The sequence below is a fragment of the Mauremys mutica genome, chromosome 3 (assembly GCF_020497125.1).
Source record: "Mauremys mutica isolate MM-2020 ecotype Southern chromosome 3, ASM2049712v1, whole genome shotgun sequence".
Classification (NCBI taxonomy): domain Eukaryota; kingdom Metazoa; phylum Chordata; order Testudines; family Geoemydidae; genus Mauremys; species Mauremys mutica.
Genome location: NC_059074.1, coordinates 129,805,235 through 129,823,392, shown reverse-complemented (window position 1 = coordinate 129,823,392; position 18,158 = coordinate 129,805,235). Strand labels below are relative to the sequence as shown.

Below are 18,158 nucleotides of genomic sequence, written 5' to 3'. Positions count from 1 at the left end.
CGACACCATCTTTGGGAGGAAGGCCGGGTGTGGTCGAAGCTGCACCTTGTCCCCGTGGAAGACGGTGTATGGCGGGCTAACAGTTAGAGCGCGGAGCTCAGAGACTCGCCTCGCGGATGTAGTGGCGACGAGGAAGGCTGTCTTCCAAGAGAGGTAGAGCAGGGAGCACGTGCCCAAGGGCTCGAAGGGGGGACCCATCAGCTTGGCCAGCACGAGGTTCAAATCCCAGGTCGGGGCAGGATGCCGCACCGGCGGGTATAAGCGGTCCAGGCCTTTAAGGAAGTGGGAAACCATCTGGTTGGAGAAGATGGACCGACCTTCCACGGATGGCCGAAAGGCGGACACTGCTGCCAGGTGAACTCTTAAGGAGGAGACCGCAAGACCCTGCCCCTTCAGGTACCAGAGGTAGTCCAGGATGGTAGGGACAGGGACTATGAAGGGATTAAGGCCTCGATGGTCACACCAGAGTGCGAACCGCTTCCACTTCGCCAGATAGGTGGAACGAGTGGAAGGCTTTCTGCTCTCTAGCAGGACTTGCTGCACCGCCGCCGAACAGCCCCTTTCTGCGTGGGTCAACCACTCAGGTACCAAGCTGTAAGATGGAGGGACTGCAGGCTTGGATGGCGGAGTCTGCCGAAGTCCTGTGTGATGAGGTCCGGCCACAACGGAAGGGGGATGGGATCCCGAACGGAGAGCTCGAGCAGCAGGGAGTACCAATGTTGCCTCGGCCAGGCCGGAGCTACGAGAATGACGGTGGCTCTGTCCCTGCGAAGCTTCTGCAACACTCGGTGGACGAGCGGGAACGGAGGGAAGGCGTAGAGAAGGTGATCCTTCCAGGAATACAGGAAGGCGTCCGACAGGGAGCCCGGCGCGTGACCCCGGAACGAGCAGAACAGGTGGCACTTCCTGTTCGCCTTGGAGGCGAATAGGTCTATCCGGGGAAACCCCCACCTCTGGAAAATTGTGTGCACGACGTCGGGACGGAGAGACCACTCGTGGGAGAAGAACGACCTGCTGAGATGGTCGGCCAGCGTGTTCTGGACTCCCGGAAGAAAGGACGCTTCTAGGTGAATCGAGTGGGTCACGCAGAAGTCCCACAGGAGCAGCGCCTCCTTGCAGAGGAGGGAGGAGCGGGCTCCGCCCTGTTTGTTCACGTAGAACATTGCTGATGTATTGTCCGTGAACACTGTCACACAGCGGCCTTGCAGGTGGGTGCAGAAAGTGCGACAGGCCAGACGGATCGCTCGCAGCTCGCGTACATTGATGTGCAGAGCGAGCTCCTGGGTCGACCACAGACCTTGGGTGTGAAGGCCGCCCAGGTGTGCTCCCCAACCGAGCGCTGAGGCATCCGTGGTCAGAGTGGCGGACGGGCGAGGCGGATGGAACGGGACTCCCACACAGACAACCTCCGGGTCTAGCCACCAGTTGAGGGACTCGAGGGTCGGCCTGGAGACTGTGACCACCATATCGATGGGATCTCGATGCGGCCGGTACACCGACGCGAGCCAAGACTGGAATGGGCGGAGGTGGAACCGCGCGTACGCGGTGACGTACGTGCATGATGCCATGTGGCCCAGGAGGCGGAGGCAGGAGCGCACCGTCGTGGTTGGGAAAGAGAGGAGGTCCCGGATGAGGGAGACCATCGTGTGGTGGCGAGAGTGCGGCAGGCAGGCCCGGGCCAACGAGGAGTCGAGGATCGCCCCAATGAACTCCACTCGCTGCGACGGGAGCAAGGTGGACTTCTCGGTGTTGATGAGAAGACCGAGTCGCCGGAAGAGGGACAGTATGTCTGTCATCTGGTCCATTACCAGCCGTCGAGACTGTCCGCGAACCAGCCAGTCGTCGAGATACGGGTAGACATGTATCCGACGACGGCGGAGGGCTGCGGCAACCACTGCCATGCATTTGGTAAACACCCTCGGTGCGGTGGAGAGCCCGAATGGTAACACGGCGAACTGGTAGTGGGCGTCGTTGACCACAAACCGGAGGTAACGTCGATGAGGAGGATAGATCGCGACATGGAAGTAGGCGTCCTTCATGTCGAGGGCGGCAAACCAGTCTCCCGGATCCAGAGAGGGAATGATGGTCCCCAGGGTGACCATGTGAAACTTGGGCTTGAGCAGGTACTTGTTCAATCCGCGAAGGTCCAGGATAGGACGTAGCCCTCCTTTCGCTTTGGGGATGAGAAAATAGCGGGAATAGAATCCCCTGCCCCGCCTGTCTTGAGGCACTGCTTCTATGGCACCCACGCTCAACAGAGTCTGGACCTCTTGTAAGAGGACTTGCTCGTGAGAGGGGTCCCTGAAGAGGGACAGGGAGGGTGGGTGGGAAGGTGGGAGCGAAACAAATTGAAGGCGGTATCCCGACTGGACTGTTTGAAGCACCCAGTTGTCTGTTGTTAATTGGGACCACGCCGAAAAGACATGAGAAAGGCGGTTGTAAAATAAAGGGGTAGGATCCGGTAGGGAGAGTGATGGGCCGTCCTCGGGCGTCCCATCAAAAGGCCTGCTTGGAGCCTTGCGGGGCCTTGGAAGGGGCCTGGCCCTGGTTACGCCTGTTGCCGGATGGGCGACGGCGATTTTGCCCCGGCCGCCTGCTGGTTGACCATGCCTCTCCCGGTCGTTGACCGACTGGACAACTAACGAGTCCGGGGTTGGGTGAGTATATAGATACTCATAGCCCGTGGGGGGGACTGAATACTTGCGCTCAACCCCCCGAGCCGTAGGAGGGATGGACGCAGGCGTCTGCCAAAGTGCGGCGGCGTTCTTCTGAATTGTTCGCACAAAAGGTAACGCCACTCGGACGGGAGCCTCGGACCCGACGACATTAGTGATAGGGTCCTCGTCCTCCTGAACCTCCGCCACCGGGAGAGCCATAGCCGTCGCCACACGGCGAAGAAGGTCTTGGTGGTCCTTCAGATCGATAGGCGGAGGCTCCTTGGCAGAGGCTCCGGCCACCGCCTCGTCCGGTGAGGACGATGAAGACAAGCCCGGGACGGCGACCTCTGTGGAGGGACCTGCGGGCTGCTCGTCGGCTGGGTCGGGCTGCATGGTATCCTCGTGGGCTGGTTCTCCATGTAGGAGAAGGGGGCGGTCGGCTAACCGTCGCCTCTGGTACCCTGCGCTCGGAAGCAGGGGCTCTTGGGGGCAATGGCACCCCCTGAGTCTCGTACTGGGTCCACGGCACCCAGAAGCCCCACGGTTGTGCCCCTTGAGGGTGACCTTGTGGGGTAGGCGGAAGGTGGGCAGTGCCATCCACTGTAGAGGTGACCGATGCAGAGCGGGATGGCCATGGCGGTGCCGAGGCGCTGATGGAGTGCGCCGCCGACCGAGGCAGTCCGGCCCCGGACGGTGCCGAGGATCGGTGCCGGCTTTCACGGTACCGGGACGGTGACCGAGACCAATGGGAGCCGCGGTGCCGGGAGCTCGACTGGTGCCGGGAGCTCGACCGGGAGCCGGACCTGCGGTGCCGGGAGTGGCTGCGCGGGGAACGGTGCCGGGATGGAGACCTTTGTCGGTGCCGACGCGACGGCGATCGGGACCTGGTGCGACACCGGGAGTGTGACCGGTACTGCGATGACGAATGGTACCGGGACTTCGACCGACGTCGAGACGGCGACCGGTACCGCGATGGCGAGCGGTGCCGCGATCGCGATCGACGGGATGGTGATCTGCGGCGGGACCGGGAACGTGACCAGGAGCGGGAGCGTCGGTCGAGCCGTCTTTCTGGAGAGGGCGGCCGGAGCATCATGGCCGGTTTCCCTGCGGACACGACCGCCCGCACCGGCGGTGCCGGGGGCCGGAGGCTCGGTGCCTCTATGAGCCGTATTAGCTCGCGCGCCGAGGAGAAAGTCTCCGGTGTCGATGGCAGCCGGGGCTCAACCACGGTCGGTGCCGGGGAGCGTGGCGATGCCGGACTCGACGGCCCTTGCGGCGCCGGAGTCAGAGGCCCGGTGCACACCTTGTGCACTGCCACCGCAGGGGTCACAGGTGGCGCAACAGTCTTCGCTGAATCCTCAGCGCGGGCCTTAGCAAGTGCCTTCACCAGCTTGTGTTTTCTTGAAGGCGAGAGCGAGCGGTGCCGGGTCTTCGAAGCCGCTGGCTTAGGCTGTGGTGCCGCGGTGCCTGAGCGGCTTGGTGCCGCCGGTGCCCTCTGCACCGAGGAAGCTCGCGGTGCCGGCGCGGGCGGTGCCGGGGGCTGGAGCGACGCCTCCATTAGAAGTTGTTTCAAGCGAATATCTCGCTCCTTGCGAGTTCACGGCTTGAAGGCGGAACAGAAAGAGCACTTATCTGTTCGATGTCCTTCGCCCAGGCAACGGAGGCAGGCGTCGTGCGGATCTCCAACTGGCATAGGCCGCTGGCACGACGCGCAAGGCTTAAAGCCCGGTGCCTTGGGCATGAGCCCGCACCGGGGGAGGAAAGGGGGGGGATACCCCCCTTAACCTTATCCTAAACCTAACTAATTAACTATGAAAAACTATCTACACTAATTACTAAACGAACTATATACAAAGAACAGTAGCGAGAGCTAGGGTAGTGGAGGACAGAGAGCACTCCACAGTTCCAACTGGCCGTCACGGGCGGTAAGAAGGAACTGAGGAGCGGACGGGCCGGCTGAGGTATATAACAGGCGCCATAGCGGCGCCACTCCAGGGGGCGCCAGCCGGCCCGCCGGAGTTGCTAGGGTAAAAAAGTTCCGAGATGCCGTGCACGCGTGGCACGCACACCTGACTGGAATGCATAGGAGCAATCACTCGAAGAAGAACAGTTGGGAACTGCAGTAGAAAAGGTGAGGCCATGCTTGTGTGTTGAGCACTTCACCCATTTGTGTGGCCGCAGAGAGGCATTGATGATAACTTGATTTGAGATGGATGTGAAACTTAGAAAGGAGTCCAGTGGAAAAGAGACAGTATTAGTGGAACTAGTATATGGAGGCTAAATTTTCCCCACTAAATTATATGGAGGTTAGATATTTAGAAAAAGGCTGTCAAAATCTCTTGGTAGCCTACTAAAAGTGACCCCACTCAGAAGGTCTCGGTGGTGGTGGTAAAGCAAACATACATTTGTTTTAATAATCAAGGCAATGTGCCCATAAGAATCTAAATGGTGGCAAACTAGGTAAACCTAAAACACTGGAACAACACGATCATAAAAAGGAAACAGTCTTGAGTCTTTAACTGAGGAAAGATAAAGATACATGCAGGGATATGTAATAGCAGACTGTTTCAGAGACCACGGCCTCTAGATGGAGAAAATAGTGTGTAACCCCTCCCTTCTGAAGATTGTAACCTGCGAGGCCAGCAGGTCCAAATTTAGGGCCAAGTTGACCCCTCGTTTACACCCTTAAAACCCCTATGAATCTTTGAGGTTCCATAGGTATAACTGAGGGCTGCGTTTGGGTCTATTTTCTATTGATGTCTTTTTACTAAGGTATATGAGTATGTAATTTCTTAAAGTGGATTATGGAATATGAGTGGAAAGCTACAGTAACACTGCACCATAAACCTTTTCCCTCTAAGTCCTCCACCAAATAATTCTAGTGAGAACATCTCACAAATACCTTGGAGGTCTTTTGCACCTTTGTGCTCAGATGACCTTCTTCCTCTCCCCATCTAAAATCCATGAGAAATGCACTAAATCTGTCCATATGAGGTAACAAAGTTTAGTATAACTTTTTTACAGCAGTCGAGTCTCTAGAATATTTGGTTTAGATTTTTCACTGATGCCTGTTGTCTGTCTGTCTCTCTTTTATTTCAACAAGAAGAATGTTAAGTGCTCACAGCACTTGTGTAATCTAGAGACTTTTTTTATTTACATTGCAAGTGCATATTTTTCTTGTGTTCCTAAGTGAGACTATCATATGGTAATGTAATAGAATGTAAAGGAAGACTAACCAATAATTGTCAACATATATTACAGCTTAGATGCTAGTATAATAGTAAACAGTCCAATGGAAATATAATAAGAAATGCAAGGAGCAGAGATCAGTAAGGGATGGGGTGTGCATTTCACGGTTGTGTCCATGTAATCTTAATATACAAAGCTGTCTTCCTCAAACTTGCCTTATCAGTAGGTCAGCCCAGCAGCGGTGGTGTGTACTGCATGGGTCTGTGCTATCAAACCTATTTCCAGAGACAGATCCATAATATATTTTTGAAGCCCGTATTTCAGCGAAGCCTGAACATGTGACAGTCTGTCTCTCTGACGAGAATAGAGCTCGATTCCCTCTCCCCTTCAGACCTCAGCAACCAAGAACTGACATGTCTGCTGCTGCTGATGTACATGTCTTACATATCATTTAGAAGGAAAAGCCTTTCTGGAGCTAGGGAGAAGGCAAAAAATGAAGGAAGACATAGGACTGCACTTTGGGAGAGCACCAGGCTCCCTAAACAAATTGCATTATTAAGCAGCACAGTTATTTTGTCTTCCAGTTGCCATGCACAAGTAAAATCACATTTGCAGAGTCATCTCAGCAGCAAATCCCTTTCATATAGTCATAGAGAAGTCTGCTCTGCAAAACCATGGTTTTTTCTTTCCTCTGAGCCTCTGTGCTTTTGTGCTCAGGGAGCAACTATTCTGCAAATACTTCATGACTGGGAGTTTGCTTTCTGTGAGATACTATTTAGTGCAGATGTGGGCAAACTACGGCCTGCGGGCCACATACAGCCTGCAGGACTGTCCTGCCTAGTCCCTGAGCTCCCAGCCAGGGAGCTTAGTCCCCAGCCCCTCCCCTGCTGTCCCTCTGGCCCGTTGCGCCCTCTGGGCAGTGTGGGAAGCGCAGCTGGCTCTGGCTGGGCATTGCAGCTGTGAGCTCCTGCTGCTGGTACGGGGCAGGGAGCACTGGGGTTGGGTAAGGGAGCGGGGGATCCTGAAGGGCAGTCAGGGAAAGGGGGTGGTTGGATGGGGTGGAGGTTCTGGGCGGGGGGAGCAGTCAGGGGATGCAAAACAGGAAGTGTTGGGAGTGGGAGTCCCAGGGGGCCTGTCAGGCAGTGAGGATGTGGATGGGGTGGGAGGGCAGGTCAGGGGACAAGAGCAGGGGGTTTGGATAAGGGGGTGGGATCCGGGGGGGGGGCAGTTAGGGGTGGAGGGTCCTGGGAGGAGGTGGTCAGGGGATGAGGAGCAGAGGGCGGTTGGAGGGGGTGGGAGTCTGGGCAGGGGTGTGGATAGGGGTCTGGGCAGTCAGGGGACAGGGAGCAGAAAGTTGGATGGTGGGCAGGGGTCTCGGGAGAGGGCAGTCAGAGGAAGGGGGGTTGGATGGGTCGGAGGTTCTAAGGGGGGCAGTTAGGGGGCAGGAAGTGGGAGGGGGCAGATAAGGGGCAGGGGCCAGGCTGTTTGGGGAGGCACAGCCTTCCCTACCTGGCCCTCCATACAGTTGCGCAACCCCGATGTGGCCCTTGGGCCAAAAAGTTTGCCTACCCCTAATTTAGTGAGAATGGTTGTATCCCAGTTAACAAACTTAATGGATTCATTTTACAAAATATGTTTGGGTCAGAACTTCAGGTATCTCCCTTCCCTCTGTCAGCCCAACCCCCTCAGTCTTCTCATCCAGGAGAGGAGACCACTTCTGCTTATCCCAGAGTCTCAATATTTACGAAAATTTGGCAAAGGTCACTTCTTTGAATAGGCTGCGAGCTGCTAGGTCCCCATCTGTCAGAGGGTTTGTGGGCATTCTAGTTACAGTATTTACCAACATTATTGTCACAAACTCCACCCTTAAAGGCAGGACAAGTATTATCTCTATTTTAACAGATAGGGAAACCAAGGAAGAGAGTTCTTGAAAAGAGTCACAGTGGGAAATTGTCAGCTAGAAATAGAATACAAGAGTCCCTTGTTCTTAGTCCCATACTTTGTCAATCAGACAACAATCCTCAGCATTGCCCTGGACAGTGCTGCTTTTAACAGCCACAAATTAATTAGGTGGGCTCTATGGCCATGGTTGCACAACCTCTGAAAGACTGCCTTGGGGATCAGTTCTTGTGATTTACAATTTTAAAACATTGGGGGGCGGGGAGCTGAAGCTAGTGCTGACATTTCTATGTCTCGCAGGTTGAGGGGACCACAGCTGCAGGCTTTGCAGGCCTCTAACCTGGCACTGCATTGGGATTGTATGTATTTGAGGAGAGAGCTGGACAAAATGACTCGGTGTAACCTCCATTTCTAGTGCAAAGTATTAGCTGGATTAATGGTTGTGTTAGCATGGCTTGTGATAGTTTGGCAAGTCATAAAGGACAGTATCTAAACTATTGTCTCAGTATTCAGAATTACCACAAACAGAGGCCGGGGAGGGATTTGAGGATGGAGAACTAGGAAGGCAGAACATGAAACACATTTTTATGCACACTTGGATAGCTCATTACTTTATTTTTTTTTCCAGAAATGGGAGCAAATTGAGAGCAACTCTAAACTGAGGCATGTTGGCAGTAATCTGTGTCTAGACAGCCGAAACGCCAAAAATGGCGGTCTTACCGTTGAGGTCTGCAATCCTTCTCTGTCGCAACAGTGGAAATTCACACTTAATCTACAGCAGTAGAAGGGCTTACACACAACGCCATCTTGTTTCCTAGACATTGGGCAAAGTTTTGATTGATATATTTCTTAAACTTTCCACGGAACTTATATACCTCAGTATTCCATCTTCGTCTGAAAGTAGGAGAGAACAAAGCTGAACACAAGGGAACCAAGGGGATGTGGAACACTGCAATTATCTCACTGAACGTAGTGTAGCAAAGTTCCCTTCTGGTGTAAAGACTTCTCAGTTCCTGTCTGACTTCAGTTTAGTACTTGCACAGCAGATGATTAACATCCCTAGAAACAATTGATGTACAGTAGAAAATGGATCTTAACACACAGAAGGAGGGAGGGGAATAGGGTGGGGGGAGGGAGACGGGGGAAAATAAACTGCTAGGAGAAATTGAAATCTCCATTTACATAGAAATCATCATTTGTGGTTTCCAGAAGCTGAAGTGTCATTTTGAAGGTTTTTTTCCATGTGTAATTGGTATATTTGAATATGAACTTTTCTATGATGGACTCTAAATATATATATTATACATATATATAATATATGTATTTTATCATTATTCCCAACTGTTTATCAATTTTCCTCATCTTGTAATTATCAACCAAGTGATTAACATACTTAAACCAGAAAGTGGATTGGACTGTTGAGAGAACAAAACTGTGTGAAGGCGTGTCATGTCGATGCTAACACTGGATGCTTTTGCTTTGCAAACTGGACCTACTTCTTAGCACTTGACTATTTGCGGAGATTATGGAACTCAAGAGGAGGAAGAGGAAACAGCAGAACAAACTGATGGATCTGCACACATCATTGCTTGGATTGTCTCTTCTGACTGGGAATTCACTACATGTGCCCTGGGTATCTGTAAACTTGTACTTGATATTTATGTTAAACATTTCTCTAGTACTTGGTCTTTAAAATACTTTTTTCTTTTATTAAAAAAAATTATATAAGCAGTGCAGCTCTTTCACAGGTGCAGCCATTGGGGTTCAGCAGAGTTTGGTTTTTTAGCAGGACCCTGATCAGCTTAACTTCTTTGTCTTAATGAATCGGGATAAGACAGAATAGTAGCATCACTGTGTACAGATAGCACAAGATGATCATAAGTTTTAATCTGCAAGGATCAGCAGCTACATGGTATCTCAGAGTTGCACTTGTTTAATCTATAAACCTGCTATAGGGGATCCTCTTCTTTTTTTCTTTTTTTTTTTTAATTCCTCCAAACAGAATTTTTGAAACTGATCCAGGCTCTACTCTGGGTACCAGCAGATGCCAAGTGGTGTTTTTAACCTTAGAATAAATGGAATTTACAGCTTCAGCCCAATTGACATCATTTTTGTATTAAAGCAATGCTGTCGAAGTTAACTTGACCCCAACATTTACCTACTCGCTTATGTTTGCCTAGACTATATGATTTGTTAAAAGCTCACTGAAGCATTTGTTTTTTAAAAAAAAAAAAAAAAGGAAAGCATCGGTGCTGGCAATAATAAACACTGCATTGATAACTTGGAGATGAGCGATGTAAAATCTAGTTTGGTAAGATAATGGATCTTAAACAGCCTAAGGGCTGATTTGAAAGAGACATTTAGAAATATTGTTACTAAACCATACGACGACAGTGGTCTTTCCCTTTTTCTGAGTCTCGGGGAGCAGAGTATGTCATGAGCTGCACTTTCCTTTCTGGCTGCATTTAGTACAGTAAGTGGAATCTCTCCAGGCAAAATGGTTTTTACTTTGCAGTGACAGACATTGAAATAAGAGGCCCATAAATGTGTCTGATGTATGAGTTGGAGTTGCATAACATGCATTTGTGGATCTACACCAGTGTCTTTTGGGTGTTCCAGGAACACTTAGGGAAGAGATTGAATCAGCGCTTCTCCCTTCTGTCCAACTCTCCTACAAATACATGAAGAGGAGGAATCTCTCTCTTCTTCCCCCACCCTTCAATCCTTTTATCTCCTCCAGTAAAAACTCTGGGCATTTGCCTGTTTCAAGGTGGCATGCAGTGGATAAACAACTTGTTTTCAGCCTTCAGTTTCTCCACATCCACACCTTTTGAGGGTATGTCTATGCTATAGGCACAACAGAAGCCAGACACTTGCTATAGCAATGTAAGGGGTTTTTCTGTCACTGTAGCAAATCTGCTTTAGAGGGAGTTAGCTTGGTCCACAGAAAAATTGATCCATTGACCTAGCAGTGTCTATACTGGGGCTTATGTCAGCTTAACTCAGTCTCTGTGGTCAGTTTTTCACACCCCCAAGCAATGTAGCTAGGTCAACCTAACTTTCACGTGTATATTAGGCCTAAACTAGCTGAGTTTGCAGAGGGATGTGATTCAGTCATGGTGGGGATTGCTGCTACTCTTGAGAATAAATGTTGAATTCTTGAAGACTGATCTCAGCAGAACATTCATTATGGTCTAATTGTTCTGAGAGAAGAGAATTTAAAAGGTGCACTAAATTCATACTATGCTGCATTTCCCTGTATGACTTGGAGCTTAGCAAATGAACAAGCCACTGCTAACTGAAATCAGGAGCGAGTCTGGATACGGTTGACTGTTCTGATTTCTACCTCTAAGCAGGATCACTAGTAAAAAGTCTTAATTTTTATAAATTCCGCCCCTTCACCTTTCTTGATTGCAAACCAAGTCTTTAAATGTCATCCTACATATTGTGAAATAGAAATATATCTTTAAACTCCTATGGAAGCTATGCAGATGCGTCTTAATATAGGAGCTGTACAATAGACAGCATCACTGTATGTGTCATGGGCGCAGAACAGAAAAGAGATTGTGTCCTTTTGTTAGATATGTTTACATGACTGTGTGCCAAAGTTATTTACTGTGATTTAATTATTTTTAAAGTATCAGGATTATTATGAGCCCCTTTTTAAGAAAGGTAAAATTCCTAAGAACCCCTGAATCAAATTGTGATGGAGTCTTCTCTGAAAGATCTTTTCTTATAGTCTTCAAAGCAAAAATGATGGTACATGTGAGCTTGTTTTGCAAATTTTCAAAATATAGTTTGGAAATTGTCTTTTCAGTTGGTTTAAAAAAATCTGCTGTACAGAGCTTGTACTTTGTTCATTTTATAGATGGAAACCATCCTTGAAAACTTTAACTTAAATAAAGAAAATTACTTTATAGATAAGATTGTGATTGATGCTATAATTATTTGGTTTCATGCACCCAGAATCTGGCAGCTGTTTCCAAATGTTTTGATCCATTTGACTGTTTCATGAGTGCCTTTTAAAAAAAAAATAATTGTTTTTTACAGGTTGTCTTCTCAGGAGAAGAGTTGTGTAAGTGAGTTTAAATGTTAACCTGTAGGAAATACTTATCGAGGATTATATTTTCCTCTTGAGGACCAGCCAGTTCCCTGGCTCTCTGTGGTCTCTAAGGAGTGCTGTTGTGGGCAAGAAAGTCTTACTGCTGGGAATTTCAGGAGGATCAGGGTCCTGCTTCATTCCTCCAACATACCTGGTTTCCTTGATTCTTTCCTCAGTATGGAAAAGCTCAAGGGAGAGGCAGCCTCTGGTAGCAACAGCTCAGGCCAGCAGGGAGGAACAGCATCTGGCAACACTGGCAGCAGAGATTTGGATAGGTGGGGAAAAAGAGGCACTCTAATGAGGGAATAATGGTGGTGGGGATAATTCACTTACGGTGAGACTTTCAACAGTGCTTAGTGTTGGTCTAGCTCAGCTCGGGAATCATGCCAGTGCTGTGCCCCTCAGAATACCCTAACCCCCAAGGCATCACACTGAGAACTTCCTGGACAAAATCCAGAGTGAACTGGAGAACACCCTTGCTGTGCATTGACCAGTCAGCACTGCTAATCAGAGTTCCCAGGGCCAGTCTTGGGCAGGGCATGCTCCTGCCCACACTGACATCAATAGCAAAACTCCCATTGTCCTTCACGGGCCCTTAGTTTGTTGGAGGGAAAATACAAACACAGCTATGTGGTCCCTGAGGAGATGAGCACCTAACCTATCCTGCCCTGCTAGGTGATTGTGGGGCTACACCAGAATTTAAGCACTGCCAACATCTTAACCACCCCTACCTCTGAGACATAAATCATTATCCCTCTGTGTATTGGAATCCTGTAATATCAGTGGGTAAAAACAGACCTTTATAGAAGACGTTACTGAGCTATATTCATGTTTGGGTGGAATCAAATAAGCCTGTCAAATGACAGTAAACAAAAGCGACACTTTTCTTTTTCATTTAGAAGTTACGTTAAAACATAAGGATTAAATGAGCCAAACATCCAACAAACCCACACATTCCATTTGAAAAAGTTGCAATTTTTCTACATTTTCAAACTGTGTGCAAAGAGTGGCCATGTCCACTTTTATATGTATATCATTTAATATACACTGCCAAGTAGAATTGTATCCCATACTGCTTGGCATGAAAATGTAATTAAGTAACCCTTGTAGTATTTGATACAAATTTATCCCCCCTATACATCAAACTCAGTCTTCCCCCAAATAATCTATGTAATTCTTCATTCCATCTATGAGAAATCTCTGATGTTCCATCTATGCTGATTTTTGAAAATCTTGACTACCAATAAATGTAACTATTATAAATGAAATATTAATTTAGATCTGATTAATCTAACAATTCTGTATTCCAAAATATGCATTTGAGACTCTCTTGATTCATTTTCAGTGCTGAATACAAATGTCTGAATAATAGAAAAGCAGTTAATGGAAATCTTTTTATTGAAAGTAGGGCTGTCAAGCAATTAAAAAAATTAATCATGGATTAATCAGCAATTTAAAAAAATTGCATGATTAAACAATAGAATACCATTTATTTAAATATTTTGATGTTTTCTACATTTTCTACAACATCAAACTTTAGAGCTTACAAGTCCACTCAGTCCTATTTCTTGTTCACCAATTGCTCAAACAAACAGCTTTGTTTACATTTGCAGAAGATAATGCTGCCTGCTTCTTGTTTATAATGTCACCTGACAGTGAGAACAGGCATTTGCATGGCACTGTTGTAGCCAGTGCTGCAAGATATTTACATGATAGATGCACTACAGATTATGTCCCTTGATGCTTCAACCACCATTCCAGAGGACATGCATCCATGCTGATGACATTCTGCTAGATAACGATCCAAAGCAGTGTGGACCGATGCATGTTTATTTTCATCATCTGAATCAGATGCCACCTACAGAAGGTTGATTTTCTTTTTCGGTGGTTCAGGTTCTGTAGTTTCTGCATCGGGGTGTTGCTCTTTTAAAACTTCTGAAAGCATGCTCCACACCTCGTCCCTCTCAGATTTTGGACAGCATTTCAGATTCTTAAATCTTGGGTGGAGTGCTTATAGCTATCTTTAGAAATTTCATATTGGTATCTTCTTTGCAGTTTGTCAAATTTTCAGTGAAAGTGTTCTTAAAATGAACATGTGCTGGGTCATCATCCAAGACCTCTAGAACATGAAATATATGCAGAATGAGGGTAAAACAGCAGGAGACATACAATTCTACCCAAGGAGTTTAGTCACAAATTCAATAAAGGTATTTTTTTTAACAAGCAGCATCAGCATAGAAGTATGTCCTCTGGAACTATGGCCAAAGCATGAAGAGGCATATGAATCTTTAGTGCATCTGGCACGTAAATATCTTGCAATGCCAGCTACAAAAGTGTCATATGAACACCTGTTCTCACTTTCAGGTGACAGATAGAAGAAGCAGGCACCATTACCTGCCATAAATATAAACAACCTTGTTTGTCATAGCAATTGGCTGAACAAGAAGTAGGACTGAGTGGACTTGTAGGCTCTAAAGTTTTACATTTTGTTTTTGAGTGCAGTTGACCCCCGCCCCTACATTTCCTGAGGCTCCAGAGGGGTTAATTCAGTGGTTCTCAAACTTTTATACTGGTGACCCCTGTCACATAGCAAACCTCTGAGTGTGACCCCTCCTTATAAATTAAAAACACTTTTTTATATATTTAATACTATTATAAATGCTGGAGGCAAAGCGGGGTTTGAGGTGGAGGCTGACAGCTCACCACCCCCAGTAATAACCTCGTGACCCCTTGAGGGGTCCTTACCCCCAGTTTGAGAACCTCTGGGTTAATTTAATTTTAACACCCTGTGTCCATTCACACGCATGTGCTATTTTGAGCATTTCAGTTTTCACAACATAGGCTTATCCCAGATTCTGGAATAAGCTCAAATGCTGTTCGTGGAGTATGTACATAGTCTATACTAAAGACAAACCCACAGTAACCGTCTCCAGTTTGTGAGGGACCCCATGGAGCCAGTCTCTAGGAAACAGATAAATGCATGGAGGTTAAGTCCATTAATGGCTATTAGCCAGGATGGGTAAGGAATGGTGTCCCTAGCCTCTGTTTGTCAGAGGGTGGAGATAGATGGCAGGAGAGAGATCACTTGATCATTACCTGTTAGGTTTACTCCCTCTGGGGCACTTGGCATTGGCCATTGTTGGTAGACAGGATACTGGGCTGGATGGACCTTTGGTTTGACCCAGTATGGCTGTTCTTATGTTCTAACCTAAATGAACCCAATGTCATGGAGACAGATATGAGTCAAGGAAGCCAGCAGAGTATCAGAAATCTGGAAAAATCTCTGACTGGATGGGCTCAAGTGTTTGATCACAAGGTGAGGTGGTTCAAAAGTTTTGGATTTTTTTTAAGCAGAATTTTTTTTAATGTTTCTTTAAACACACACAGCAAGCAGCAAATATTTGGCCACACACTTCTGAAACCCCAAACCATATTCAGGTTTTGGCAGACTAATTTCAGCTTTTCAATTAAAAAAAACAACAAATTTTGAAGGAAAGCAGACATTGTCCGTGATTTTTTTTTCTGCTTTTTAAGAAAGTTTTAAGTTTTCGATCCAGAAAAAGTTTTGATGGAAAATATTTGTCCAACCCTTTTAATGAGCTTTAGTGCCTCTTAGCACTAGCTGATGCTGAGAACCAGTGATACCTTGTGAAGAAGTTTTCTCGAAACTGGGTTAGTGCCGAGATGCAGAAGATTTATTTTTCCCAGGGCCACCCATGGGGGAGGGAGCAAGTGGGGCAATTTGTACTGGGCCCCGCAGGGGCCCCCACGAGAATATAGTATTGCAATTTTTTTTATGGAAGGGGCCCCCAAAATTGTTTTGCCCCAGGCCCCCTGAACCCTCTGGGCGGCCCTGCTCGGGGGACACATTGATCCCTTCAGCAGCATAAAATCTGGGTGGCACAGATGTGGCACAATACTACCTCTGCCTGCCCTCGCTGCTGGGCTGTGTTCTGTGCTGCCCCTCCCTGAGCACGGAACCCATCCCATCTAAACCTGACACTGGGGGCCAGGCAGCACAGGCAGAACCATCCTGTTTGGCCCGGAAAACACCCCTCCATTCCGTATAAAAGGCATTTCCTTGTTTTGAATGCAGAAAGGTGGCTTTGTGCCCACCTACTAGAAGTAAATCCGTGCGATGACTCTACTCTGTTGCCGGAGGGGCTGCATTCCTATTAACAAGATAATGCCGCAAATCCACGCCCAGTTGTTTGAATCACGACATGTAAGCTCCCAGGACAGCAGCAGCAAGAAATAAAAATCCAATTCACCACTGCTTTTCATTATCCAAGTGACACGGGTTAAGCTTCTCACACAATAAAATGCTGCAGATGCTGTAGTTAAAGGGACTCAACAAGTGAAAAAAAATCACATTTCCATCTGAAAATGGTGCACCTGATATGAATTTAAGGAACCCCCTAAGGTTATCAGGAGAGAGACAGATTTGCCAAATATTTATTTTTCCCTCTCTGTTTTCCAGTTTGTTCCCATTCTGGACTTGACAGGCCTTTGGGGCTTGTCAGCTTCACTGATTTCTGGATGGGGAGTTGCATCACGCACCTGCACTGTTCTGAAAGGCGCTCACAGCCACACTGCAAAAGGGTGTTTCTCAAGAGCAGCAGCAAAGCTGACTTTTTGTAGAGATTGCTCAGTGCACAAGAAAAACACTTTACTTACAGTACTGCAGGCTGAGAACCTGCTGCTTTCTTTAGCTACATAAAAAGAGGGGGGAGAAACACAGAGTAATCAAATGGGAAGTAAGGGAGAAGTGGAGCATAGCTCCAACCCATAATACTCTGAGTAACCAGTTAACCCCTTGATGACCACTTAACTGCACTCACCTCCTTAATTTACAGCCTGGATGTAGTCTTTTAAATCAGGGGTCTGGGGACCATGAACAGGTTTTGGTGGGGGAGGCACCAAGCAGGACCATCATTAGACTCACTGGGGCCCAGGGCAGAAAGCCAAAGCCCAAGCCCCATGGCATGGGGCTGCAGTCTGGGGCCCTAAGCCCCACCCCCTGGGCTGAAGCTGAAGCCTGGGCAGTGTAGCTTTGCAAGGGCCCCTGTGGCCCTGGGCAATTGCCCTACTTGCTACCCCCTAACACTGGCTCTGGCTTTTATATACAGAAAGCCAGTTATTGTAGCACAGGTGGGCTGTGGAGTTTTTATAGTGGGGGTGGCTCAGAAAGAAAAAGGTTGAAAACCTCTGTTTTAAATAACCAAGGTCTCTTCTCTCTCACAGGGTCACACCTTTCATTGACAGCCAGAGACTGACTTCCTCCATCTCTGCTTAACAGATTCGGCCTTGGTTCCCAGATCACTGGAAGTGGGAACTTTTTCTTTTGGCTTTTATATTTTACAGCAACAAGCACAGAACTGACCACGTGGATGGGTTCCCTGGTGTAGGTTTGCAGGGTCACTCTTGCATTCACTAGTGGGCTCAGTCCTGCTTGGCACTGCTAATATGTATATTCATTGACTGCAGTAGCTGAAGCCCCTAAATCTACTTCCATATATACTGGCTGTTTAACTCTACCATTACTTCATAAGGTCCCACTTTCTTCCCTTTTAGACAGTACATAGTGTGCACCTCCTCCTCTCTGTCTTCCCCCACCACAAGATAAAATGCCGCCTGCTTTCTTTGTTTGCCTCTGGTCTTTTGGGGTCTGCCCTCAGGGACTTGAAATGCAGTTTGATAGTTGCCTTTGCATTTGCTGGCTAAGCGTCTAATCTTGAGGCATTAATGACACTGGGCCATTTTAAATTTACAAACTGATGCAAAATGAGCTCCTCCACTGTGGAAACCCTCTCAGGAGTCTGAGTCCCTTCCAAGCCGTGACAGATTTTGTTTATTGAGTTAGTTTGATTATCCCTGTATTCCAAGTGCAAATCTTATAAGTTTTTCACGGCTGTTTCTGTTGTTTTGGCTAATTCTACAGCTTTGGGCCAGGTTAAGTTCTCACTGCCAGCAATTGTCTTTGTGGTGTTACTAATGAGAGAATTCAAACAAATCTATCCTGCCACATAGACCCTAGGACATTTCCCAATGAGCAATATTCTGTTCATCTTGCTGATTCTGCCACATCCACAGCTACACTTTCACCTTTCCCCCTCATTCTAGTGTGAAACGTGAAATGTTTCACAGCAATGTCTGGTTTTGGTGTGCTGTGCTTGTGATGAGGTGTTCACCCACAGCTGAACTAAGGGAGGCTAAGATGGGCCAATTAACTGCATAGGCGGCACCTGGAGGGGAGCTAGGGCTCAATAATGCTTAATTAAGGATGAAGCTCACCTGGGCTGGCACAGGCA

The 18,158-nt window shown here is 47.8% G+C and overlaps 1 protein-coding gene across 1 annotated transcript in view; it reads left to right on the top strand.

Annotated features, from left to right (window-relative positions):
* GALNT2 (polypeptide N-acetylgalactosaminyltransferase 2) overlaps positions 1-9,966 on the top strand; it is a 144,295-nt gene extending 134,329 nt beyond the window's left edge. The window contains exon 16 of the mRNA XM_045011200.1: positions 8,374-9,966. Coding sequence (XP_044867135.1) covers positions 8,374-8,529 — 156 coding nt within the window. The 3' untranslated portion in view covers positions 8,530-9,966. The remainder of the gene's footprint in view (positions 1-8,373) is intronic.
* Positions 9,967-18,158: the final 8,192 nt, after the last annotated feature.